The sequence below is a fragment of the Pelecanus crispus genome, chromosome 9 (genome assembly GCF_030463565.1).
Source record: "Pelecanus crispus isolate bPelCri1 chromosome 9, bPelCri1.pri, whole genome shotgun sequence".
Lineage (NCBI taxonomy): Eukaryota > Metazoa > Chordata > Aves > Pelecaniformes > Pelecanidae > Pelecanus > Pelecanus crispus.
In genome coordinates, this window is record NC_134651.1 from 44,066,314 (window position 1) to 44,092,963 (window position 26,650).

The window sequence follows — 26,650 nt, forward strand, 5'->3', positions numbered from 1 at the left end:
CCCGGGCGGCTCTCGGGTCCGTCCTCGGTGCCAGAGGCTGGTGCAGAGCAGCTCCGGGCTCCGGCAGCTTTGTCTGCGGCCCCTTCTCCGGTCCTGGGGCCCGACGAGAGCGGGGCTCGCTGGGTGTCGCATCCCGCCCTCCCACACCGCGTGTTCCTGGGAAGGTCGCCCACCTCGTCTTCTAGCCCGTGTCCAGGCTTGCTGTGTGCTGGGTTTTCCTTTTAATAAGCTCTGAGCCACTGAAAATAGTTTCAACTTCACTTCCACGAGCTCCCTTTTTTCCTATTTATAGGAAGGTTTAATGGAAGATGTAAAAATATCTCCCTGCTGCAGGAATGCTGGGCAGAGCGTTGTTGGGAGGAAGGGCATCAGCTGCAGCTGGGGAGGCGACGAGTGAAATTTGTCTTCCCTTTTCTCAGGCTGGTGCAGGGGAGCTCAGCGTGTGCGTCACCCCCTGCCTCGGGGAGCACGAGTGAAATTTGGCTTCCCTTTTCTCAGGCTGGTGCAGGGGAGCTCAGCGCGTGCATCACCCCCTGCCTCGGGGAGCACGGGAGCGTGCGGCAGGCTCTGGGTAGGTTTGGAGCAGCCCTTAGTCATCAAGAGAGTTTCAAAGATCTTATTTGTGAACGTATGCAGAATTTTTTGGTGCGGATAAATCCAAAACACTTGCTGTTAGCGCTTTCTGCCTTGAAGGAAACGCAGTTGAGTCCCGCAGGGTGTTCGGGCGCTCTCGATGCCTTACGTCAAGACTTGTGTTTGCAGAGGGGGATCGTACTCGCCAGCCACCGTGCAGGCTGTCCCCAGGTGCCAGCTCGCGGGGAGCTGCCGCGTCCTGCCGGAGCGTGGATGGCCGCCTGCGTGGTGCTCTGGCTGCTGGCCGAGTCCGGCGTTCGGCGGGGCGGAGGGGGCTTGCGCCGGGCCGTGGACTGGGGAGTCTGGACTGAGGAGCGGGTAAAGCAGCTGAACCGCCCCTGGGTGCAGTGGCTGAATCACCGCCGCGGTCTCTTCCTGGTATTTGGGGCTCACTCCGGCTTTTAGAAGCAATGTTAAAATTGTTAAAATTGATGTTTGCTGCTTAACCTGACCGGAATCATCAGGCAAGAGCGAGCTGATGGCAGCAGCATCTTCCGCTCTGTAGTAACGCCATCTGTTTCCCGTCTCCCTTCCATAGGCATATCTCGCTGACACTCCCTGCCAGCTTTCGAGGGAAAAATCACAGCACTCGCCTGGACCTGGAGCACCAGCACTCAAATTTGTATGCCATATCAGGTAAGCTAGTGCGCGCAACGGTTTCTCTGCTCTTCTGTGTAATCAGAAGTGTAACCAAGCAAAGCAGCCCTGCTTGCGCAAACAGCCAGGTGTGTGGTACCCGTGAAGCTTTTCCTCAGTGCCATTTACGCGTGGAGAGCAGAAGGGGCGCAGAGACCCCAGAAGATGCCTGGGCACACGTGTTACTGGCAGCAAATGTTACTGATCGCTGGGGAGATCGCAGCCCTCGGGGAGGGATGCTGCTGCCCGCAGAGGTGCTAGGTGAGAGCTCTGATGGAAAGCAACGCTGACACAAACTTTGCTCCTCATCTGTTCCATGGTCGTCACAGGTGAGTCATGAGACACCTCTGCCCGTTTCGCAGGAAGCTTTGTCCTGCCTAGCAAGCATGAGTTTCGTACACACTGTTCTTTCTACGCTCAACATACACATTAAAAACAGATGAGATCTTTACTCTTTTCTATTTCTATATTCTGAATACTGGCACTGCGTAGATTTGTCTCCCCAGTGTTAGGGCAAATTTGAAATAAGATGTTAGGATATGGAGGGGTTCTGCATTATTTTTAAGCAGCGTGCGCTTGCGCATGCATGCTTGGTCTCTCTAGCTGCAGCTTTCTCTGTTTGCCATTCCAGGCTAGTATACAAATGCTAGAGCTAGTGATGGTTTCCAGATGTCAATGTGGAAAAAACCTGCTAGTGAATAATTTAGCTGGTTTTTATTTTTAACTAGTACTGGTCTGCAGGGAAAAATGCGTATTTAAATGGAGTGGTGAGGATCAAGCCTGTTCCGTCACCCGTGCAGGTACAGGTCCTTGTTACCGTGCTTCAGGACCACACAGTGGGTTTGGTTTGGAGCCGGGGTCCCTGTGAGCTGTCCCCAACAGCTCTGCTCCTCTGAAGCCTGCCTTTTAAGTGCTTGCTTTCTTGAAGGAGGAGTGAGCTGAAGAGGAATGTGGCCTGGTTCCTGGGGCCCAGGAAGAAGTGCCTCTGGAAGTGAGAGGCAGGGATGCTTTGCAGAGTTGTACCTCATGGAGTCTGTCGCTCCTGGATGTGCCGCGAGCTGCGTGGCCTGGAAGCTATTCATGAACCACAGCAAAAGGACTTTTGGTTCTGCAAACTAAAGAAAAATGTTAGGCGCAGCTGTGGCACAGCAGTGCATTTCACCTGCCTCTTCTCTTACGGGGCCAGCTCATACTCTGTGCTTCAGCTGAGTAGTGCTGGGGTGCAAGAGAGTTTTCCTTAGAATTTTTTTTTTTTTTGGAGGAATTTTACACCTGAAGAAATGTTGTGATAGGCATGGTAGAATCACACTGAGCCACAGTTTTCCCTTCGTTATGTCATTTTTGCAAGAGGAGAAAAATACTGGCTTTAAACCTGACTCTGTCAAAACCTAATGAAAGTACAGTCCCTTCATGAGGCTGAAGGGGATTTTCAGGACAGTTTGGAAACCCAGAAAAAGCAGCAGTGGATTCAGTGGGCTGTACAATAGGTAGTGCTGGCGCATAATCAGGGAAGAGAAGATGGCAAAAATGTGCCATTCACAGGTTCTTGCTATTAATAGTGAGTGACACTTCTAACATGGGAACATGGCATTAATTCATGTACCATAATCAAAGGGTTATTTAAAAGGTAATCTCTGACTGAAACTGCAGCTTCGGGTTCCTAAATAGATGGAATATAACAATTGCATAATTCTTGTCAGTACTCGTTTTTCTTGTTATTCCTCTGCCCTAATAGATTTAGAAATGTAAGGGAAGGCGTGTTCTTGCGTTCACATGAGACAGTCCTGCATGGAGGATGGAAAGCAGCGCTTTCTCTCCTGAGAAAGCATCAAATGTGCAAACAGCAGGGCAGCAGCTCTGCGTGAACGTCACGGAGAACAACCCTGCTCTAGGACTTCCCGTGGACTGCCTCTGCTTGCAGTGCTGCCTGGGAAGATGACCTATTTTGCAAAGAACCTGAATACTTTACTAGGTAACTATAGGCAAAGCACAAAGCAGGCCTGCAAAACTGGGCATGGCATTAGTCCTCCACGTTTGCATGAGCACATTTCAGTCGAAGTATATAACTCTCTTTTTTTTTTTTTCCTCCCCCAACTGCACGTTCTCATCCAGACACGTTGTTATACAAGTTGTTGTGCATACATGTGCTGTAATGGCTATTGCAGCTGTGAACGGTTTCTGAAGAAAGGGTCTTGTCATATGAAACATCCTGTGCATTGGCAGGGATCTTCACGCATAACTCCTGACCACTGCTGCCTTTTCAGCAGCTGTGATGAGGTGCTGGGACAATTCCCTTTGCGTGCTTAAACGTTGCTGAGGTAGATTAGCCCCCAGGCGCACTGTGGAAACCATTCCGAAGTTTCCTGTTACGTCGGTGTAGTTTGCAGCCAGTCCGTTTTATCTGCGCTGCAACGCAAGTGCCTCGCCGCAGTGCCATGGCAACGGGAAATTTATTAATGCGCTTCCACCGTCGTCCCTAATTGCTCTGCTGGGACGTGCTTTGCCGCGGTGGGGTCCTGGCTGCAGCATGCTGTGGGCGTGCGGGAGATGCGCGGGTCGTGGCGGCGAGCAGCCGGCGCGGCGGGCGAGGCGACCGCGGCTCCGGTGGGTGCAGGACTCCGGTCCCGCGGCGCGCGTGGACGGGCCTGCGGGCTCCCTCTCTTGGCTCTCAGCAAAATGGAAGGCTTCCTGGTGCTGGCGCAGGGAAACAAAAGCCATTATGAACGGTCTCTTATCTTCCAGTTTTGGTATCGCCTCGCTGAATGCTTGTGGCGGGGCCAGGATGGGCTGTTCAGGGAGGGAGGGCTGCAGAGGAGGGTGAAATGGAGAGTTGCAGCTCTCTTAGACACCCAAGATTTTCTCAGTAGTCAGTGGAAACGACAATTTCGTCTGGGGTTCAGCCTATTTATGAAAGGTGAAAGGAATTTTGAACGTTGAGCCCACTCTGTATCTCAAAATACATTTTGGCAGAAATTGCCAGATCCCCACTGGAACTGTCCTGTTACTCCTTGGGGTGTGTAATGTAATTATTATCACAAAGCTGGAATTGAGGGAAAAAATGGTCCTGAAAGTAGTGATTACAGTTTTTAACCAGCCTTTTGTCATTTCCAGTCTTAGCAATGAAACACTGGGTGACCAGGCAGTTAGGGAGACTCCTCTTTGCATGGTAAACTAACGAATTAGTCTTTGACAGGGTGCACATAGGAAACCATCGCCCGGACCTCGCAGCCCCGCACAGGGCGCCCGCCACGTGCCGCTGCGGCACAGCGCTGCCGCCTGCGTGTATGCTGCTGGCGTCATCCTCTGTGCCCGACGGGCTCCCTGGTCCCACCCTGTGCAATGCACCCGAGACCAGAAGGCAGAATTACTTCCAAGTTGATCTGCAAAAGGTCTCTGGGTGCTGCTGGGAGCACGGCGCTGAGGAGCTGACAGGTTTAATATGCACGTTCGAACGGGCAGCTGCTGGGAGAAGAATGCTGTGCTCCAGACAGGCCTGTCGACAGGCACTGCTCGGTATTTCACAGCGTAGTCTTTCTTCATGGCCTTCAGCTTAATTAAGATGTTGTTGTGACTACATACTGCCTTCATTTCAGACTTCAGCATCTTCTGGCTGCATATTGCTTTGGCTTATCAGAGCCACAAGGACAGTGAGGGAGAGAGGGGGCCCTCTCAGGCAGCCACAGATAATAACGTACAGGGAAAAATCCTGAATGAAGTGAAAAATTATTTATAATAATGGTACTCAAATAGAAGAGAAATAAGTCACTCTAAGGGTATATAAATTTTTATGATAGTGTATAAACAGCCATAGCTTGCCTTGTCTCCCATCTATCCATGCAGAGAATGAGCGCAACATCTAGCATAAAGAAAAATATAATAAGAAAACGAAGAAATGAATGGGAAGAGCTGGAGGATTGATCACTCGGTGTATTTGTATATCCTGATGTAAAAGGTGCTGCTGACAGGTGGCCAGGTTTCTTCTGTATAAAACCATGTGTGTGCTGTCAGGGCGGTGTGAGCAGCCTTGTTTCGATTGATGAATTGCCTGCTTTCTTGATTAAACCTTCCGTCACTTAAGAAACAAAAAGCCTGCGTTTGGAAGGCAGAGTGGGACACGTCAAAAAAATCTGTCTGCTTTACCTTTGTGCAGATGTTGGGCACAGACTGTAACATGTATTATTAAAATGAATGTGGCATTTACTGTGCATTATTTCTTTCCTGGGAGAAAGGACCTGTAAATTATACGCTAATAATAAGCTTTAACCCTTTCAGAAACCCAGAGATTTAGGAGCGCGCATACTCCTGCAGGCCTCGCTAATTGGATGGGCTCGAATACCACTGTAGCTCTCTAAAGTTAAAAAACTCTGTGTTTCAGACCAGTATGCTGATGCCTCTTGGGGATCTTGCCTCCAATAAGTTTTCCGCTGTGTAAGTGCCACTGAAACGTAAACCTTCCGAATTACAAAATCTTCCATTGGAAGCCCCCTTCAAATTCTGATCGTAGCGAAAGCTGTCTCCTGGCGGGGCCGAGGCGGCAGCGGAGAGGCTGCGCAGCCAGCCATGCACGACCTCCTCTGCAGGGGCACGGCGGAGCCGTCGGGGCTGGCAGAGCCTCCCCGCACCAGCTCTAACCTTCGATTCCGCTTTCAGAATCACTTCAACCTGCCAGTTCGAGACGTACGCAACCGCCTCGCCTCAGGAAAAGGATTAGGGATGGAAAAAAGTCTTAACGCACCTTGCAGAGCGCATGGCAGGATGGTGCGTTGGCAACTAGCGACTGAGTTGGCAAAATGAGAGTTTTACGGTCTCAGCTGTGATTTCTGGGAGATCGCGAGCTGGTCCAAGCTGCGTGCTTCCCCGTAGTGTGGGCTTTCTCCGCTGAAGTCAGGTGGGCAAAGCCATCTCCGGCGTTGGTGCGTGACCCGGCTCGTTGCTGGGTTGGGTTGTCTGTCTTTTTTGCCCTGGAATTTTACTGTAGCCGTCTTCCGAGTCATGTGGCAGATAGATGCGTTTGTTGGCTGTAGCATACAAACGTATGCAATTTGAATATAGGACAGTCGATACTGGTACCTTCTCTGGACCCGCCCTCAGGCTGTCAAGACGGAAATCACGTTGCATGGAGCATATCGGATGCTTCTGCACAGCCCCACCAGAATGTGTGCACAAAGGAATTGGAGCCCCTCTGTACCAGTTTTGTGTATGAAGCAAGTGTATGAACTTCCAGATACTGCTACAGCTGTCATCTTGTAGCCAGAAGCCTAACTTCAGTCGTATAATCCTGTCTCCAGGGATTTTTGTTCTAGCAGAAACCTGGAGATAACAGGATGATCACAGTTACCCTTGGATAGGACCAAGTTTCATTTTTTGAACACTTAAATATGGAAACTGTGCTGAAAAAGCAGCCGAACAAAAGCAGAACATACTTTGATATATGTTTGTTGATAGTATTTTCAAGTAATACTTGCCAGCTGTCAGCCCAAAACAATTAAAACTTGTGTGCAAGTGCTTAAAGAGATCGTTGATGTTCGCTTGATGTACTGATATGCCATCCATAAATTCGGTACCTCTAGTCGTGTTAATCCATGGAAATAAAACAGGATCCAGAAGCACGTAGTATTTGTACTGTATAAAAGTTAACTGAATTGTTTTTTAAAATATGCTTAACAATCTCATACCATCTGAAGGGTTCTCAGTTCAGTCACAGACCCTGCAGAAGGTGCTTGTGGAGCTGCAGCTGGGGCTGTGCTCAGCGCCCATCCCGCAGCTGCGTCTGCCAGAGCTCTCGGCCCTCAGCGGGCACGGCAGAGCCCGTCGCCCGTCACCCGACGGCGGAGCCGGTCGCCCGTGCCCGACGGCAGAGCTCGTCGCCCGTGCCCGACGGCGGAGCTCATCGCCCGTGCCCGACGGCAGAGCCAGTCGCCCGTGCCCGACGGCAGAGCCTGCGCTTGAAGCGTTTGTGCCATCTGCCTGCGGCCTTGCACGCTGCTCCCGTGTGCAGCTGTACACCATCCAAACACCGCTTCTCGCTTTTCTTAAATCCTTTCTTCACGTTCGCACTCCATCCACGATTATGGCTGCTGGTTTCTGAAAACGCCGGCATTCTTCAGTTTTGCTGGCACCGAGCTGAAGGTGAAGGTTTGCATTCCCTTTCAAAGGAAAAACGCCACGTCCTCTGGGTTGAAACTTCGATGCCGCATCCCGAAACGTGTCACACGCTTTATCTACCGATAAAGCAACATCTGCGATCGTGAGCACGGCTGCGGTGTTTGCCGTTCATTTGCTTGGGAACGGCGGGTTTTCAAAGGAGTTGTTTGATGCAGCAATGCCTTTGTGTGTATTTCTTATCTTAAAAAGTAATATTTTCCAGTTGTCTTTAACCACGTTATCAACACAGTTACTTGTGTGAAGTGTTTTTCCCAGAGAAACTGCACGGAGCACCGAGGAAGGGAGAAAACGGGGCCGGCTGCCAGCTTGGTGTTGGCTGGCGGGCGTTTGCTCGCTCGAGGAAGGGCGTCCTGTGGGCAGCTCCCGCAGGGGCCGCTTTCCGCACCTCCCCTTCGTTTATTCTGGAATTGCGGGCCAATATCTCTTACCGTAATATTGACTTCAAAGAAGTAAATACTTCTTTAAATGGTTGATTGTTATTGTATTTTATATATAACTATGTCTCTGTTGGATTTAAATATCCCTTTCCCTCTGCAGGAGGCTTTGTGGAGGGGTCAGCGCAGACGCGGGTGTGCGGGGTAGCGGGGCGGTGCCGCTGCGCTGTCGGGGCGCAGGGAGCGGCTGGGGCGGGCAGCGCTCCCAGCGCGGCGGCGGCGGCGGGCAGCGCTCGGCAGGGCAGGCTCCAGCCAGCCCCGAAGGGAGCGCAGGGAGGTTTGGTGTTCGTGCCACGCGGGTGTACAGCCCAGATCTCTGGAGGCAGCGGAGGGAGCGGAAACTGATGCTAATGACCTGGAAAAACATCAAAGCCGGTGGATTCCCGAAAAGGGAAACAAGTGGCTTTTCTGTATCGGATAACGCGGATCGTGGCGGGGGGCAGCTGTAATTTGTCTGGGTAGCTTTGCTGGAAGCGTTTATTTCACACACTGCTCTTACGGCAGCGCTTTGCGTCCGGATTCCCCCGTCCCTCCCGGAGCCCCGTCGGTTTATGCGGCGCGTGGGAGCGTCGCTCCAAAACGCCCGCGCCCGCGCACGGGGCCTGGCTGGGCCCGGCGGCAGCGACCGCGGCAGGGCCGGGTGCCGGCAGCTTCGCTTTGCCACCACTCGGAGACTGACTCGGGGCGCCCTGGTGCATCTGCACCCCTTTTTTCCCTTTCTTTTTTTCTTTTTTTCCCTTTCTTTTTTTCTTTTTTTCCCTTTCTTTTTTTCTTTTTTTCCCTTTCTTTTTTTCTTTTTTTCCCTTTCTTTTTTCTTTTTTTCCCTTTCTTTTTTCTTTTTTTCCCTTTCTTTTTTCTTTTTTTCCCTTTCTTTTTTCTTTTTTCCCTTTCTTTTTTCTTTTTTCCCTTTCTTTTTTCTTTTTTCCCTTTCTTTTTTTTCCCTTTCTTTTTTTCTTTTTTCCCTTTCTTTTTTCTTTTTTCCCTTTCTTTTTTTCTTTTTTCCCTTTCTTTTTTCTTTTTTCCCTTTCTTTTTTTCTTTTTTCTCTTTCTCTTTTCCCTTTTTTCCCTTTTCCCCTTTTTTCCCTTTTCCCTTTTTCCCTTTTCCCCTTTTTTCCCTTTTCCCCTTTTTTCCCTTTTTTCTTTTTTCCCTGTTCTTTTTTTCCCTTTTTTCTTTTTTCCTTTCTTTTTTCTTGTTTCCTTTTTCTTTTTTCCCTTTCTTTTTTCTTTCTTTTTTTTTCCCTTTTTTCTCCTTTTTTTCTAAGTGACAAAGTCTCTTTTAGAGGGTCTTTCTAGATTAAGAAATGGAAGAAAACCTAAAGATTTTGTTACATTTCAGCACCCATACATCAGTTTCTTGTTGCCAAATGTCAGGTTATCTGTGCCACAGCTGCCACTTACTTCTCTTCAGTGTACAGTTTCTTTTAAAAGATACTGTATCTTTTATCTGTATGTAATGAGGACAGACGTTTTAATCAGAGGTTAGTCATTTATTTTTGCAAACTATTGTTTTGCTTCATCATTTTTTGCAGATAATTAAATGGTTCACTTGGCACAGTGTGTCTACTTTATTAAAACAGGTAATTTTGAAAAAAAGGAAGATGCCGGTTTTTGGATCACTGCACAAGAATTGCTTTTATCTTCGTCTTCCAGCATAGTTTCTGGTGGGTTTGCGCTACCCTCCTATGTTCAAGTGCTTTAGTACACTCTGCTCTCTAAAGGGGGAGGCCCTGTGCTACATTTTACTGTCGATCCAGATTCCCACGTGTACATTCTTTGCTCTGCTTCTTAAGAATAGAAGTGGAACTAAATTTATTTTTTGTGACGCTGAATTTTAATCGGGATGGTCCAAAAACCAGACAAGTTCTGACACAAGCTTTATTCTGCATTGAAACCTCTTTGCTGAGGCTGAGATTAAAGTCAGCCTGTTCTTTGCCCTATTGCAATTTCCAGTCTTTGCACTGAGAGACCCGGATAATCTTCAACATATAAAAGGCTCTATTAATATCCAGCAGTTCAGGGAGACTGAAGTCTCATCCAAAATGCTGCGGCTGCGTATTTCAGAAAGGGAGATGTAAGTGTTACTTAATACTATGTTTAACGAGATTCAAAAAAGTGTATTTCTTATTAAATTAGCTCATCCGTGGTACCCAGCCTTTGCGTGCTTGCTGCTGCAGCGTGCCGTCCCGTGCTGTCGGTGCTGCGCTCGGGCAGGCTCGGCCCAAGCGGTGAAAGATGAAGCCCTGAGTTCTGCCGCCTGTATAATTTTTCAGAGATGTGATTTTCTGATTAACCTGCCGTCGTCCGAAGTGGCATTCTTTATCTTCATCATCTCACTTGCGCGCGCTTGTCCGAGAGCGTGACGGCTCTGGTGCGGTGCCGCTCTTTCCCTTGCGTTACCGCGGCTGTCCCACGACGCGGCAGGCTGGCATGGGAAGCCGTGCCTTCTGCTGCGGCGTAGCAGGCGTACAGACGTCGCCCGTTTTTCTCAGCTCACACGGCACCTTCCGAGCAAGCTGCTTGTTGATCTCTGCCGAGAGGATTATCTGGCTGCTCCCCGAAGCCTTGAATTATGCATGAGCAGGTGTATGTACGTACCGGCAGGGACGTTCCCCGTCCCAGCGGCGTGGGCGGTGGCGAAGGCGTTGACGCCAGCAGCTCCGAGCCGGCGGGGCGTGCAGGGACATCAGAACGCGAGCGGCGGCTGGAGCGGGGCTGCGATGGGAGGGAGGGGGGCGCCGGAGGGGACCCCGCCGGTGACGTGGAGCCGGCCAGGGCAGGGGTGCCGCGCTGCCCTTGCTCCGCACGCCCGGCGGCCGTCGTTGCGGGAGCGTGGCTGCTGGCGGAGCGCGAGCTGCCGGGACTTGGGCCGGTTGCTTGCGGAGCACAACCTTTGAGGCGGGCTGCGCTGTATTTGTTTTGCTTTTCTGAGTGCCATAGTTTAATTATTTTTTTTTTTTTTTTAAATAGGAAGCCGCTCTGTGGTTTGGATATTTAAACAGTTATTAACCGAATGACAATTAACAGATTGCATAGACAGATTTTCTTTTCAAAACCTCTGAAATTGAGTACAGTTTGCAAAACTATCACGGCATAGTAATGACAATGAATTTTGATTTCCCGGAACTGATATTAGACTCCTTATTAAACTATGTGCATCTGCTTTTAATTTACTCCAAATAATTGGAAAATGCAATGAAGCTTTCCAATTAAAGCACGGCTTTATGCTGTTTAATAATACCCCCATAATATTATAGCTTATGAAGTGACAGGTGAGTTGGTGTATGAATAAAACATAAAGGCAGCAATAAGGGACAGAAAACCGGAGACAGTTGTTGGGGATTTTAAATGCTGGATGTAATTTGCATATATTAATCTCTTCTTTTCAGCCTTATCAGGCGTTCTTCAGTATTTGAAGTTAAAATAGCGTTGACAGGCGAGAGTACGCTTAGTTTTTTCAAGGATTTATTACTTGTATAATTTCTGATCTTTAATAAGCAGATATGACTGATCCTCATAGTTCTATAGAAATCGGTTAATTGTTCCAGATGGCGTGTACTGATTATGCAAAATTACTTTTCACACCATTTTTTTTTTCTGATGGAGTTTGGAGTAAAATTAAATTTTTTATAGCCTTCTTATCATGCTGTTTTACAGTGGTTTTTGCACAGAAGTTGAATTTAATCTACTATATTACATTGACCAGCAGAGTTATTCTAATGTAGCATTCTGTGATTTGACAAAGAATAATAGAACACATTGCTCATTGTTCGTTACTGTGCTGCTAATAAAAAGGAGTTCTAGTGCAGAAAACCAGGCTGTTATTTATGAAGAATGCTTAATTTGCACAGTTAAAAATGCAAAATTGTTACAATGAGATGTTCTCTCTTTTGGATAGAAGACTGGGGCAGAACAAATGAAAATAGTCGTGTTGCTACAGATTTCATCTAATAAAGAAGGGGTTTTTTTAAATGACTGGTGTGGCTAGGCTGTATTTTATTGGGAGGAGCAGTCATCCAGGCAGCACGCTCTGACTCCTATCAAGAGGTGTCACTGGTGTTTTCCCCGATTATTGTCATCCGGATATCTCAATGGCATAATTTCATAATTGAAAACATTTATAAAGGTTGTTGGGCTTCATTTATCTAATGAAAAGCTGTTTATACAAAATAAACCACACATAAAGCCCTCTTGCTAATAAGGCTATTGCGGTTGGTTTTGGCGGTGACTCGGTTGTCGGAGGAGGCGTCCCACCGCCTCGCCGTGCCGGCCGTGCCGTGCGGTGCCGGTGGCGCGCGCCCATCCCGCGGGCACGCCGCAGGCAGGGGTTCCCGCAGCTGCTCTCGGTCCCGCCGGAGCAGGCGGGATGCCGCCATGGGCATTGACACGCTGCCGCCCGTTTGTCCGGCGGTAACGTCGGGCCCCGGTTAATTTTGGCATCGCGTTCCGTGCCGCGGGCAGGCGTGAGGCGCTCCGCTTGGGCGGCACCGCCGCCTTCCTCCCGACGCAGGCTTGTGTGAGTTTGCTGGATTTTTTTCCAGCCCCGGGGCTGCGGCACCTTTGCCAAAAGCAGCGGGCGGCTGCGGTGCGAGGGTCCTGCTCGTCCCGCGGGCCGGGCTTCGTCCTGGGCTCCCTGCCGCCACGCTTACGGCTCGCGGAGGGGCCGAGGGGACAGTCGGGGGCCGAGTCCAAGGCGTCCTACTAATCTTTGCAAAGCAAACCAGCAAACGTTTAAAAAAAATGACCTTGTGGTTAATGGAATTAAAATCTCCAATTAAATTAGAAGAGTGGGGATACAGTAAATGGACTTTTATAAAGAGTGCTTATTTTTAACTCAATAGAAAAAAAGACAAGTAATTAACTCAGCCATTAGGAAGCTCAAAATTTCTCCCATCTCCTGTGGAACTAGAAAATTGTTTTGTCTATACTCTTACATATATACAAATAATATATATGGAGACGACTAATGGCATAAATCAGAAATGATTAGAAAATATTTGTTCTAATGAAGTAATAATTTGGTAGTAATGCTTTTCATCAGTGTAGCTTAAGGCTACATTAAGTGGACAGACTTTATATGGATTCTCTAATTTTAATCTTCAAAATGCTATCTAATGTCTCATTAAGACTTGCATATAATGTATCTTAAGTACAGTCATTAAATATAGTTTAGGGAGATTTATGTTCAGATATTGCTTAAAGATGTTTTAATAGGCCCATTTACTCTGATGATATTAATGAGCTCTTAACACATACTAAGCTTCTAAAACTAGTGGTACTCCGCTTGCAGTGAGCAAAACAACTTAGGAGTTGCAAATGCTCGGACAAGGCTGGTTTTCAGCCACCCTCTCCAGGCCGCGTGGCTCCGTAAGCGCGGGGCTGCGTCCCCGCTCTGCTGCTGCGCGCTCCTCGAGCGTTCCTCAGGCGCGCGACGCCTGGGCCCGGCACCGTCCTTCCCCCTGCCCGCCGTGCGTCGCCTTAGCGGGGCTGCTGTCGCTCGTGGAGCCGCGTACGTGGCGAAAACTGCGGGTTGAGAACAGGCTCGACCCGCGTAAGTATCTGTAACGTGTTAGGCAAATTTGGTTTTATATCTACTAAAATAAATAAATCGGATACTTCCGAGGATAGAGCCAAATACAGTCATGCCGTTAGATAAATTCTGCTTTTTGATCATCTAAAGTTAAGATGCAAGAATTGTAATTATGATAATAAAAACTCTTCATTCCCCTATTGTCACTTTAGTTCCAACTCGGAAAGTTATTGCAAACAAAATTCTCCGGTTTCATCACTCAGCTCTTCTTAAAAAATCCTTCTGAGTTCAGAGACTTTTATAATTACTAAATTGGTTTGTTAGAAGGAGATAATAGCAAATTTCTTCTTTTCATAATTGGACATTTCTTCCCTGTAGGCTAATGTATGCGCGGCACTTGCATACACAATAAGCTGTGCTTTTGAAAAGCCATAACTAGCTAATAAGTGCTGTGGTGTCATCAGAGAGTAATGGTTTGCTGATTAGCATAATTAATGACAAATGGTGGTGCGGAGCGGGTGGATTGGTTTAGCGGATGATGAATGCGCTGCAGCCCAGGCTGAGCCCTGCCAAGGCGGCCTGGCTGGCTGTCAGCGGCTGCCGCTCGGCAGGTAGGGCCTCGTTAGCCGCCGCCAGCCCGCCCCTCGCGCCCGCCGCCGCTCCGCGAGCCCCGTGGCACGAGCCACGCGCTGTCGCGGCTCCGCGTGCCGCCTCTCGGGCGCTCCTCTGCCGGGACGGGCAGCGCGTCCCGTGGCGGGGCTCGCCGTGGCTGCCGCCACACTCGGGGCCGTGCTTGCCGTGGCTGCCGCCACGCTCGGGGTCAGGCTCGCCGTGGCACCCGCCACGCTCGGGGCCGTGCTCGCCGTGGCACCCGCCACGCTCGGGGCCGTGCTCGCCGTGGCACCCGCCACGCTTGGGGCCGTGCTCGCCGTGGCACCCGCCACGCTCGGGGCCGTGCTCGCCACTGCTCCCCACCACGCTCGGGGCTGTGCTTGCAGTGGCTCCTGCCATGCTCGGGGCTGTGCTCACCGTGGCTCCCTGCCACGCTCAGTGTCAGGCTCGCCGTGGCTCCCGCCATGCTCAAGGCCATGCTTGCTGCTGCTCCCAGCCACGCTCAGGGCCGTGCTCGCCATTGTTCCCCGCCACGCTCGGGGCCGTGCTCACCGCTGCTCCCCGCCATGCTCAGGGCTGTGCTCGCCGCTGCTCCCCGCCACACTTGGGGCCATGCTCACCATGGCTCCAGCCACGCTCGGGGCCGTGCTCACCACTGCGCCCCGCCGTGCTCGCCGCTGCTCCCCGCCATGCTCGGGGCCGTGCTCGCCGCTGCTCCCCGCCATGCTCAGGGCTGTGCTCGCCGCTGCTCCCCACCACACTTGGGGCCGTGCTCGCCATGGCTCCAGCCACGCTCGGGGCCGTGCTCGCCGCTGCTCCCCGCCACGCTCGGGGCCGTGCTCGCCACTGCTCCCCGCCATACTCAGGGCCGTGCTCGCCATGGCTCCAGCCACGCTCGGGGCCGTGCTCGCCGCTGCTCCCCGCCATACTCAGGGCCGTGCTCGTCGCTGCTCCCCGCCACGCTCGGGGCCGTGCTCGCCGCTGCTCCCCGCCACGCTCGGGGCCGTGCTCGCTGCTGCTCCCCGCCATGCTCAGGGCTGTGCTCGCCGCTGCTCCCCACCACACTCAGGGCCATGCTTGCCATGGCACCTGCCACACTCGGGGCCATGCTCACCATGGCTCCTGCCACGCTCGGGGCCGTGCTCGCCGTGGCTCCCACCACCCTCGGCACTGGGGAGCCTTCAGCCAAGCGTGGCGGGGCCAGCCCGGCAGCGACAGGAGCGGAGCTCTCCCGGCCGGGTGTTCCATGGGTTGGGAACGGTCCTTGTCCTCCGAGGGCAGGGGAGAAGCTCCAGGCGTTCGTCCGTGCTATGAGACGGGCGCATTTATCTGTGACTTGATTAATCAGGGCTAATTGGCATTCGCAAATGAGACTGATAAAAATGGAGTTACCTTTTCACCTTTAACGGGGAGGAGGGATTATTTCTAGGTTGTCTCTTTTTTAAGTGATAAGCAACTCTTTTACCAATAAGGATGAAAATACTTAATTTGCATTAGCAAAAGAAGTTAATTATTATATAGTTAATTAGCATCTGGAAATGAGGATTATCTTAATTACAAAGCACAATTTCCTTAATAGCTACAAAACTGTAAGTTTGATCTGTGTGGAGATTGGTGACTATTATTATGTAATTAGTGATCATATTAATGGTGCAGTGTATTTAGGTATAATTTGCATATGCAAATGAAATTTACCTGATAGAAATATGTGGTTCCACTAATGACTCTGAGCACTTAAAAATTAAATTACGTTAGGAGATCTGGATCCCGAGTTGCCGTGCGGTGGCACGGTGGATCTCCTCCTGCGGAAGAGCTTTTGGCTCTGCGGGGCCGTGGCTCCGTGGTCCGGCTGCTGGGAGGACGAGGAAACCGCCCCCGATCTTTTCGGCGCCCCAGACCTCGGTGCTCGGCACGGGCTCCTGCGGCTGGGCACTCGCTCATGCAGCGCGGCCATCGCCCGTGCCATACCGCCATCCTCTCCTGCGCTGAAGACCTCAGCTTCGGGTCCCTGGCAGGGCTCTTCTGGCTAGATGAGTATCGCATCGTGGATGGTGGGAGCACGTTCTGCGCGTCAGCGAGCCCCGGGCAGGCGGTGGGAGTCCCACGTCTTTTGTAGCCGTGGTCGTGATGAGTTTCTGCTTTCCATTCGTGCTTAGGGATGCCCGTGGTGCAAAGAGCGTGGTGCTTGCTTCTGTTGTCTTTCCCCTGCTTCTACTGGAAGCAAGAAGTTGCCTGCGTGTATATAAAAAACTCAAGTCCTTTAAAACAAACCCATGTTAAGAGGCGGTGCTGTGCACCCTTGCCTCCCCAGGGAGCCCTGTGGGACAGATGTTGGTCGCGCAGTGCGCAGCTGGAGATGGTGCAGGGCAGGATCGCAGCCGTCGCTGCAAGTGCGAGTGTCTGCCACTGCCTGGTGACCTGGCCCCCGTCCAGAGGGGTTTCTGAGTCGGGGAGCCCAGTACCCTCGCGGTGATAACGCCCCTGCCCCTGTTGTACAAAACCATGCCTCTGTAGGTGCCTCGGCAAAGGAAAATCAAAGCTTCCAGGGCCAGATATTGTAACAAAATGCAGTGTGTTTCTTTAATATACCCTTCTCCTAACCTGCAGTACTGAAATGACTGAAGTGCAAAAAATACCAGTGCTGGAAGGAAGCAGCCGTTACCCAACAGGATGTTTCTCTCATCAAGAGGGAGAAATTTACAGCCGCCGGCCGGGGAACACTGCAGCTATTGTGGGTGCTTCCCGACATGCTTTTTGCAACTGCTTGCTCCAGCCCGAGTCCTGCCTGCCTGCACCTCTCTGCCTCTGCAGCAGACAGACATTACATGTTTAATGACTTCCAAGGAGTCTGTCTGTCATTACAGCTAGAGCTGAAAGTAATTGAAAAGCGTCTGTGTTTCTCCTCAGCGCGGCAGCCCGTGCGCGGAGGCCGGAGGAGAACCTCCGCTCCGCCGCCCTGTCCTCGAGCGGGACCTGCCCTGGCTCTGCCGCAGCCCCGCGCGGGTGCCCTGTTTTGTATCTGCTCTGGGCTAATTAATTAAGGGTTGTTGCTTGGAAGTAGCACATGCTTAGGTGTGATCTTTGAAGTTTAGTGTGGTGCGGAGACTTCAAAGGGGACATTTTATTAAAAAATAATAAAATCAAGAGCTCCTAAACACTTGCAATTTGAAGAGCTTGTTTGAAGTCTCTCCATGTTCTCTGGTGCCGATACAGCCGCAGCGCTGAGGTACTACTTAGCCGTCACCATGCAGTACTTAACCTTCACTTTATTTAAAAAAGAAAATAATCAAAACCAGGAGTATTTTCTCAAGTGTTTTCGTGGCTTGATCTAGCAGTAAAGAACTAATTGTGCCGTGTCGTGAGCTATGCAGGAAACAGAGAAAATCAAGGCTGACAATCAAATTAGCAAAAATGAAAATTTAGTCCAGGTCTGGTTTTTTAATCAAAGTCGTTTCAAGACGAACAGGAAAGCTGTAAACCTTTCCCATCGTGGAGGTTCCCTTCCCCAGCCCGGGAGGCCCCTGCTCTCCCGCTCACCGCACCGAGCGTCCGAGCGTCGAGTGGCTCGGTGCTGCCGCCGTCCCGCGCCTGGCCCAGGCTGGGGCACGGGGCGCGGGGCGCGGGGCCGGGGTGTTCCCAGCCAGGGGAGCTACCGCTTCCTCGCTCCCCTGCGACGGCTCCCTGGTGCGAGCTCCTGCTCCCGCCGGGAGCTGCAGGACCGGCTGCACAGCTGCCCCGGCGCTGGGCGCAGTGCTCCGGGGCTGTCTCGTGAGCTTGGGCTTACGCCTTGGTCCGGTGGAGCTGAAGGAGGGGAGGAGTGGGGGGCTGAGCCCTGCGCCCCTGCCCGGGGGCAGCCAGGGGCAGCCGGAGGCGCCTCCGGGGCCAGGCGTGCGGGCGGAGCCCACGCAGCGCTGCCAGCCGAGCCAGCGGCGCCGATTGCTCGAGCGGAGCGTAGGACTGTCCCGGCTGCTCTGGTCTTCTCTCGTCAGCGTGTTCGACTAACGAGGAGCCGCGCAGGGCCGGCAACCCGCTGATCCCCTCGGCACAGCCGGCGACGGCGGCCTCTGCGGGAACAGCACAGATGGCGAGCCCGAGCGATAACGTAAACTGCAATATGTCTTGGAGACGCCGCCGGGCTGCGGCTGGTACGTCGCGTCGTGGCGGTCTGCAGGGCTGGGGGCAGCTCCACGTTCCCCTGCCCCTCGTCCAAGGGGTCCCTCGCTGTGGGGCTGCTCTGGGTAGGCTGCAAAGGGACTGGAGAGGAGCCAGAGGAAACAGGGTCAGCGTCTTCGTATTTGGGTACTTTTCTTTATTGAATAAAAGAAGTGTGTGCATTTTGGAGGCGGTGTCTGCAGCCAAGGAGCACAGCCTGGGGCGGTCGCAGTGTTCCCGATTGCAGCCGGCTTGGCAGGAGCTCGCGGGAGATTTTGCTTTTGTTTTCCCCCTGAGGTTTTGCTATCATTAGTGATTTGGAAATGCAGAGTGGTGGTGTTCCATCTGGGACGCGGTGCACGGTAGCACAGAGCGCGCACACACATGTTTACTATTCAGACTGCTATTTAAATTACTGTGTACAGAAATACGGAAGTAGGAGGCTTAGCTGTACATTATGGAGAGCGTGGTTTATTTTGAAAAGCTTGTGTCCTTCCCTTGATGTGTTGCAGGCTGTTGTAAAACATTTTTTCTGTACTTCTGCATAACTTCCCCCGTACTGAGATCACGTAAGGCGCCTGGGTTCACGCAGGTGTCCTGCGCTGCCCTCCACGCGCGGGTGTAAAGGCTCAGGCGTGCGGAGCTGGCGCCGGGGCGCTCGGTGGGGAGCGGAGGGACGCAAACAGGAGCCCGCAGCACGTCGGGGTGGCTGTGGCGGGCGGGCAGGGGCCGACGGGGTGTGAAGGGGGGATGTCCTGGTCCCTGCCTGACCAGCCTGTCCCGCCAGCTCCCCACGGCTGCTCGGCCGACCCAGGCAGGTAGCAGCGCGAGTCCCCGGCGTGCCGGCTGGCCAGGAAGGGCCGTGCCGCTGGCAGGAGCAGCCCCGCGGGGCAGGCGGGCGTTGGACCCGGCAGCGTGTGTGCCCTGCAAGGGCTTGGCAGGTCCCCGTCCTGTTCCTTGGAAAGCCGTCAGCCCAGCGCTGTCACCCCGAGTTAAGAGTCACGATTGCAGAGAGCGGGCGTTCCCCCGGGGAGAGCCACCTCCATCTGCTGCGGGGTGACTGGCTCAGCCACAGCCTCACCCCACGCAGGGCACCGCTTCCGACGGCAGAGCTCTCTCTTGCCCTCCTCAGCCCAGGGCTGCACGTGGGCTGCGCTTTCTTGCTTACGTGGAAACGGCGTTCGAAGGGCCCTCCCTGGGGCCGGGGTGTCCTCCCGCCCGAGGCTGGGCCGCGTGCTGGGCGGGCAGTGAGCTCTTCTGGTGCGTGCCCGCGCGGGACGGAGGCTCGCGTGCCCCTCCAGGCTAACCGGGGCTCCCCGTGGCGGCCGCCTGCGGCCACCACTCCAAGCCCTGCCCTGCCCGCGCTCTCCGCCGGCCCCTGCTTGTCGCCCGCTTCCAGGTTCCTCTGGTGGCACGGAGCTGAAAATTCAGTTTTCTCTAAACAGGTGAGCTTTGCTGGTTTTCTGGTGTTGCTGTGGGCTGGTTTGTGAGATATTCATCTTGCTAAAACATAAACACTCCGCTAGCGTTTCAGGTCTGGGGGAAACCTGAAGGCTTTTGCAGTATTACAGAAAGCTCTTTCTGAAATCTAAGATCATTTAGATATTAAAGGTGGCAACAGTACATTCACTGTTGGGGTATTTGTTGCTTTGGATTAGCAATGATTAGTTTTCAAAGTCATGCAGGAAAAATGTTTTGCAAGGGATTTATTTATTTAAATACTTATAATATCAGCAGTTGAAAATTCAAGTGTAAAAGGCCATGCAAAAATAGCAGTAAAGAAATCCAAAGCCATAAAAGCTTATGGTGAGAACTGAAATGCAGAAACAGCTGTTATTTCCTTGGGAGCTGAGGTATATAAGCTCCTCCATGGCTGTGTATCCCCACAATAGTGGTGTGAAGAATTAGCGCTCACTGCAGTGTGCAAACTGAACCCGCCAAGCACTGAGGCAGCTATTCATCTATACCCAGGAGCTAAATATGACAATGTTAGCATTTTTCATTTCCCTGACGTTACCATTAATAAAGCAATGATCCAAAAGAAGCTTTGCTGAGTCTGTTCTTTATGCTTCCATCACTCACGACTAGATAATTTCACACAGGATCGTTTTTAAATTAAATGACGATAAAAGCACTCTGCTGTCCTGTGTTCACTAGTTCATAGAAGTCTATCAAGTCATTAATGTGTCATGACAAACTGCTGGTTGGATACAGGAGTAATTAATTATTTGCATAAATAACAGGTTGAACTTCGTGCTTTGAACCGCAATGACACAGGCGTCTCATCATGGACATCTTGGAGCCTCTTGCAGAGGGTTCACGGGAGGGGTGAAGGCTGAGCTGGGCCCGTGCGCAGTCGCATCCTCGCGTGCTTCAAACGGTCAGGAGCTTGGCTCGAGCTTTGGTGCTTTTTGTGTTCCCGAGTTCTTCGTTAACGGCTGTTTCAAGAAAGCATCTGATCGTTGGAGATTTCAATGAACAATTATACAGATTTTTGTAATCACCATTAATCACCACATATTTTTCAAGATAATTACAGCAATTATTATTTAGATTCCTCTTTTATGTGCGCATTGTAGAAAAGAACAAGTGCTTATTACGCTGGGTAGTGTAGAGAACTACGGTCTGAAGTTCTTTGTCATCCAGAAACTCATTATGTTAGCTGATGCTGCCTGTGAAAGTTCGTCAGCATGTTTAAATTAGGGTAGCATTGGCAGGTCTGATTATTTAAATCTGGTAGCTTTGCTAAAAATATAGTTATTCAAGAAAGATGAATTACTAATTTGACAACTGAGATTTAGTTGGAGTCTACAGCACAGAAGGCAGCATCTATCGTGTGCTTAGAGGAGGGTGACAGTACTTTTTCAGATTAAAGAGAGAATTTCTAAGCAAGCTAACAAGTTGTATTTATAGAGCACAGCTTTGTGGCCTGCCCTTTAAAGGCTGAGAGTAAGTCTGAGTAAGTCATAATGAAGAAGTCGCCACCGGTTCAAAGTTGGTGGTGGTTTTCGGTGGTCCTGCACTGACAGGGGGTGGCTCCGGTGCCCTCTCGGGAGCCCTGCTCACCGGAGGGGTCCGGCCTGCTCCCGGCTGCCGTCGGGGACTCACGGGGACACCGTCCTCTGGGGTTTGGTTTTAGGAGCGCAGTTCTGGCCGCTGGCTCCTTTCGACGCTTTTGTCTAATTGCAGTGATTGAGCTAATTGGATGTGACCCCCAGGGAGGACCTGCTCCTGGGAGACAGCAGACAGCCATTGAAAACATTTTTCTTTCTGAAATCCCTTTTTATTTTGTTGCATTTGGAGGGAGAAGAGCGCAGGCACCTCCCTAACCTGTCGCAGATGCTGTGGGTGTAGTTGCACAGGGACAACCTGCTGTCTCCTGGGTTCAGGCCCTCGGTGACGGGCCCCGGCGCTGCGGGTGAGCGGCGATTCTACGTGCAGGGTCCCGGCGCTGCGGGTGAGCGGCGATTCCATGTGCAGGGCCCCGGCGCTGCAGGTGAGCGGCGATTCCGCATGCAGGGCCCCGGCGCTGCAGGTGAGCGGCGATTCCGTGTGCAGGGTGCCGGCGCTGCAGGTGAGCGGCGATTCCGTGTGCAGGGTGCCGGCGCTGCAGGTGAGCGGCGATTCCGCATGCAGGGCCGGGAGCCGTGGCTGCATCCGGAGGTGCCGGCGGAGGCGGTGTTCCTGCTGGCCCTGCCGCTGGCCCCGCTCGCCGCGGCGCAGGGCAAGAGCAGCTTTGCCTACCTGCGCAAGGAGGCTTTAAGTGAAACATGCAAGGTACAAACGTTTTATAGGTGTTTAAAAATATTTTAAAGTTACAGCCTTTTGAAGATGTTAAAACCGACGTGGGTTGATGCGTGAGCTTGCTCATGCGGTGCTGTGAGTAACGCTGCTGGCGGTAATGCTGTACAAACAGGACCTTGCCCACCTTTTTGGTTCTGAGTCAGTACACGTTGCCTCTGGAAAGAGCTGTACTTTATCATTCACCAGCACCAGTTCCTTTATCCCTGTGTGGTACCGTCTGCTGGTCTGGAACGTGGCACAAATTGACGTCGAGGAGCATTGAATAGCTCTTGGCCAGACTAAAGCAGGAACTGCAGCTCCAGGCCAAAGCCTGGCTGGTAGGTCTTGACGCTGCCCGTAACACCGGGCAGAATCGCAGCACAGCGCTCTGCTCATCAGAGACTGCCAGGAACGCTTCAAAAGCAACGGGGGGGGAAGGAAAAAGGGAGGAATCAGAGGCTGCTGATGGTGTTTATTTACAGCACAACATCAGAACAAGGGACATGGAATTAAAAGCCTCCCACAGTTCTGGTTTCATTTAATTTTATTATGAAATTAAGTGGCTGCTGTAAGCGGCAGTTGCGTACTGTGTCGCGGCACACAGCGGGAGCGATGACACCGGTGCCCGGGCCCCGGCGCTGGACACCCCGGCAAGCTGCGGCGCAGCGATGGGAGCTCTTTCCTGCCTGTTGCTGGAGAAGCCTGGCCCTGGAGATCGCTTCCTGCGGTTACCTCCTTCCCTCTCCTGCAAGTCTCGGTGAGCTGGCGCACGGCAGGGAGTGCTTTTAAGGGCTCGACCCGCGCGAGCTCCAAGCGTGAGCTTGCACGTGTGCGGCCCCATCACAGCAGCATTGCTGCTCGTGCCGCGCTCCACCTGGGAAACGCGGAGAGGTGGGCCCTGCGCGGGGAGAGGGCGTCTGCTGCAGCCGGGCGTGCGCTGCCGAACCGGCGGGCACGGAGCCAGGGCTGCGCCGGGAGCAGCGCGCTGCGGAGCGCCGGGAGGGACCGGTGCTGCAGCCTTGGTCTCAGGAAAGCGCTCGGCCCCGTTGCTCTGTGCGGCGGGCAGGGGCGCGCAGTGCTGAGCCTCCCCGGTAAATCGCTGCAAACGTGCATTGCTGCAGCTGGGGTTTTGTTCAAAGCAGCGTGATGCACGGGACCCCCGCGAAGCACGCTCTGCACATGGCGTGGCGCAGCCTTGTCCACGAGATGCAAAAGCCAACAGTGACGTGAGGTGATTCAGTGTTGTGGTGGAACAAATTGTCGCTGTGTTCCTTAATCTTCTTGGAGTTGGATTTATGCTCCTAAAAGGAAGCTGGGTGCCTCACCCTTAAGTCCTTGTGAAGGTGAAATTACCCTTCTTAGGCAGCAGCAGCTCTGGATCTCTCTTCCTGTGCTGCGGGACGGCGGGCAGCAGCTCCGAGGGCGAGGTGGGGGACGCAGGGGTGTCCTTCCTCCGAGGCGTTTGCTTTGTCCGGGGCCATCGTTCAGCCTGGAAGCAGAGGCGAGGGACGATCCGGGGGTCCCCCACCAGGTGCCTGCAGCCCCTTAGGCACCCGGACAGCCCCCGCCGGCAGGCTCCCGGAGCCCAGCCGCGGGGCGAAGGGGCGACGGCTGCTGGGGCAGGTGGCCCGTGGCAGCCTGGTGCGTTATTTTTGTAAAGTTTCCTGAATTGGTGGGTATTTAAATCCTCGTGACTCCTAGTGCCTGGCTGTGAAAGGAGCCATTGAACGAGCGTGTTGTTTCCCAATTTCTCCCTTTAATGTATTTCACCAGCAGCCTACTGACGGGCCTGACACGCCGGCTCCTGTGCACGCTCCTGCGCTTTGGGAGTGCAGCATTAATAACACACTTCCATGCATCATGCCATTTTTAAGCATGATCGTTATGATAAAGGGCATATACTTAATTACAGGCCTGCTTAATTACAGCTCTGTTGAAGCTCGTTTGTTTAGGAGAGTGCTAATTGCGCTGCTGAGCCTTTGGCACACCCCGCTTTCATCTGCTGCTTTGCTCTGCAGTTTTGAGCTCCGGGAGGGCTGGAGTGCGCAAGGACCAAAGGACGGATGGAGGCAGTCCGGCGGGGGCTGCTGGGGGAACGTGCACGCTCATCGCGGCTTATTCTTTAAATTACTTTACAAAAGCCGGCGTGTGACTGATCAAAGCAGGTTTCTGTCGGGATAACAAATGCAGATGGTCTTTCAGGTTCAAAACTTCCTGGATTTGGTGATGCTGCTTTTCATCTGTTTCCTTTTGTTTCATGTAGCGCTGTGGCTGCCACATAGCACCTTTGGTAATGAAATGACTCCAGTGGAGGGGGTTTTTTAAGTCAAAAATATACAAAGCAATTGTAAAATGCTAAGTATTCTTAAATAACCCTTGTTAAATCACTGCCACGGTAACTCACTGGTGCTGATGCAAGTTACAAACAGCAAGCAGAGAAACACCGGGTTCGTGGGTGCAGATGCTTTGTGAAAGAAAACCCTATTTGAGGATTACTTGAGGGCATTTCAGTGCTTAAATTTGCTCTAGTTTGAAGTTTTTATTTCTTTCAGAGCTGAAATTTAAAGATTTAAAATGTTAAAGGCATAACTGAAATAAAGCGGGTGTATTTGGGGCTGCACTCTGCCTTAGAAATGTGCCCTTTTCAGTCCTGTGTGGAAATTCTGTGTTACGTGTTTTAAAAATAAGCGTCTCCCTTGTACTGACGCGTCTTGTGGGAGGCTTTCTGTGAACTTTCCGAGGTGGTGATAGCAAGCCAGAAACACGGAACATCGTTGCACTATCTAAGAAGAATACACACGACAATGTAAAGGCAAACGATCCTCTCAGTATCGTTAAGGTTGTGCTAGAGAGAGAGCTTGGCCCGGTGACACGAGGCCGTGCCGTCATGTCCATGTGTCTGTCCTCATCATGTCCATGTGTCTGTCCTCGCACTCCACTGGTTTCCGCCCTCCAGATGTGGTTTGCAAGTGTTTGAGCTCCGTTGCTCGCCGGTGAGTTTGCGCTGGCCGCAGCCAGCCCGGGGAGGGTGCTCGGCCCCAGGTTTCTGTCGTTCTGCCCGGGTGGCACTGGCTGCTCTGGGGAGCTACAAGGCACCCGCACCGGCTCTGTTCCTTCTCCTCTTGCTCCACCGAGCTTGCTCAGACGGTTCTGCGTGGTAGCGGTAAACGGATGTCTGTCCTCTTAAACCGTTTGTATTTGTTTTCAGTTTCAAATACTGTCCCGTTCTGGCAGCTGAACCAAACTGGAAGACGCAAAAGTGAGACCATGAAATTGTATATGGATAGAGCAGGGAGGGTTCATTGAATTCCTGATTTGGTAGGGACTAACCCAGCTGTGTCTTGAACAGAGAGAAGCCACTGGCAGGTTAGAGGGGGGGAAAAGGCTGGCAATAACTTCTATGAGCTATCAATCATGTGTTAATGCCACGAATACTTGATCTGTCACTGGGAATGTATGAAGCTGCATATCAGAAGTCAGCTGGAAATGTGACGTGTCTGCTTGTTTTGTCCCTTTCAGCAATGGACGGAGTGCCTTTTATGATTTCGGAGAAGTTTGCCTGCGCTCCTGAAGGGGTGAGTTGCCTTTGTTGTTCTCCCAGTGTCTGAAATTCATCTTTTTGTGGAGAGCAATCACAAAGCATCAACACAAATTTCCTGCTTCTGGGAGCTTTTCTTTTGTGGGGCCTAATATATACCCAGTGCTTGAGATGACCCGAGGTTGCGTTTCACAATACTTTCCCATAGGGTGGGAACGGCTTTTGCTAGGTCACTTCTGAAACTGAATTTTCCCGGGAAGTGCAGGTTTATTACCATCAGAAATAGGAATGGCAATGGGTCTCTGCTGCTGGAAGCATTTCTAATTTCTTAGCATAGGTTATAAAGCAAACTGCAAATGTACAGCTCTCCTAGATTTAACCTGCTGCGGAGATGGTGCGGTGCAGTCAGCTTTACGACTTTGCTTTTGCACCCCAGAAGTTCAAGGCAATGGTAATGGCGCGGCGCTCCCTGACGCGGCTGCCACGAGGCTCCTGCGGCTCCGCGCCCTGTGCGGGTAGAGCCGGGCAGCAGCGTCTGGGCAGGGGTCTTCCAGATCTTCCAGAGCTACTCAGTCTTGGTGGGCACTGGTAGTTTTGCAGGTGGAGTGCGAGCGGCTGTAGCTGATGGGGGGGTAGCAGGGTTGCCATGGCTGCGCTGGCCGAAATCCAGTTTGGTGGGGAGCCTGCACCCCTCCTGTTTACCAGCTCCAGCCTGGAAAGTTTGTGGAGGCGGCTGTGTCCTAATGACGCCACAGCTGGACCTAGGCTGGGTTCCAGGGAGCAGGAGCAGGGATGGAAAAACAATTTTAGGATTCCCGTTGCCCTCTGGCATGGGAGATTATCTGAGCCAAAGTGTCTCAAGTGCAGCAGCAAAACAGACGGGGTTATTTTCACACATGGCACGTTTCTGAGCGAGTTCACTCCTCGAGCGGACTCCTGCTCGGCGTGCCTGTGCTGCTGGCGGCACGGCTCCTGCCTGGCAGCGGGGCGAGCTTGGGAGGGCACTGCATCCTGCTCTGTGCCGAGCACTGCCGTGCCCGCGGAGGGTGCTGCAAACCGCCTGGGCAGGGCAGGTTTGCTTGGCCGAAACGCAAACCCCGGTACCAGCTCAGAATGACTTTTGAGCGTCGCTGGCCCAGCGCTAATTTAAGGGGATGATCCAGAGCTCAA

At 52.2% G+C, this 26,650-nt stretch overlaps 1 protein-coding gene across 1 annotated transcript in view; it reads left to right on the plus strand.

Moving 5' to 3' along the window:
• The window catches only part of MVB12B (multivesicular body subunit 12B), a 67,035-nt gene that overhangs the window by 34,158 nt on the left and 6,227 nt on the right, over positions 1-26,650 (plus strand). The window contains 2 exon segments of the mRNA XM_075716628.1: positions 1,172-1,269; positions 25,462-25,517. Coding sequence (XP_075572743.1) covers positions 1,172-1,269; positions 25,462-25,517 — 154 coding nt within the window.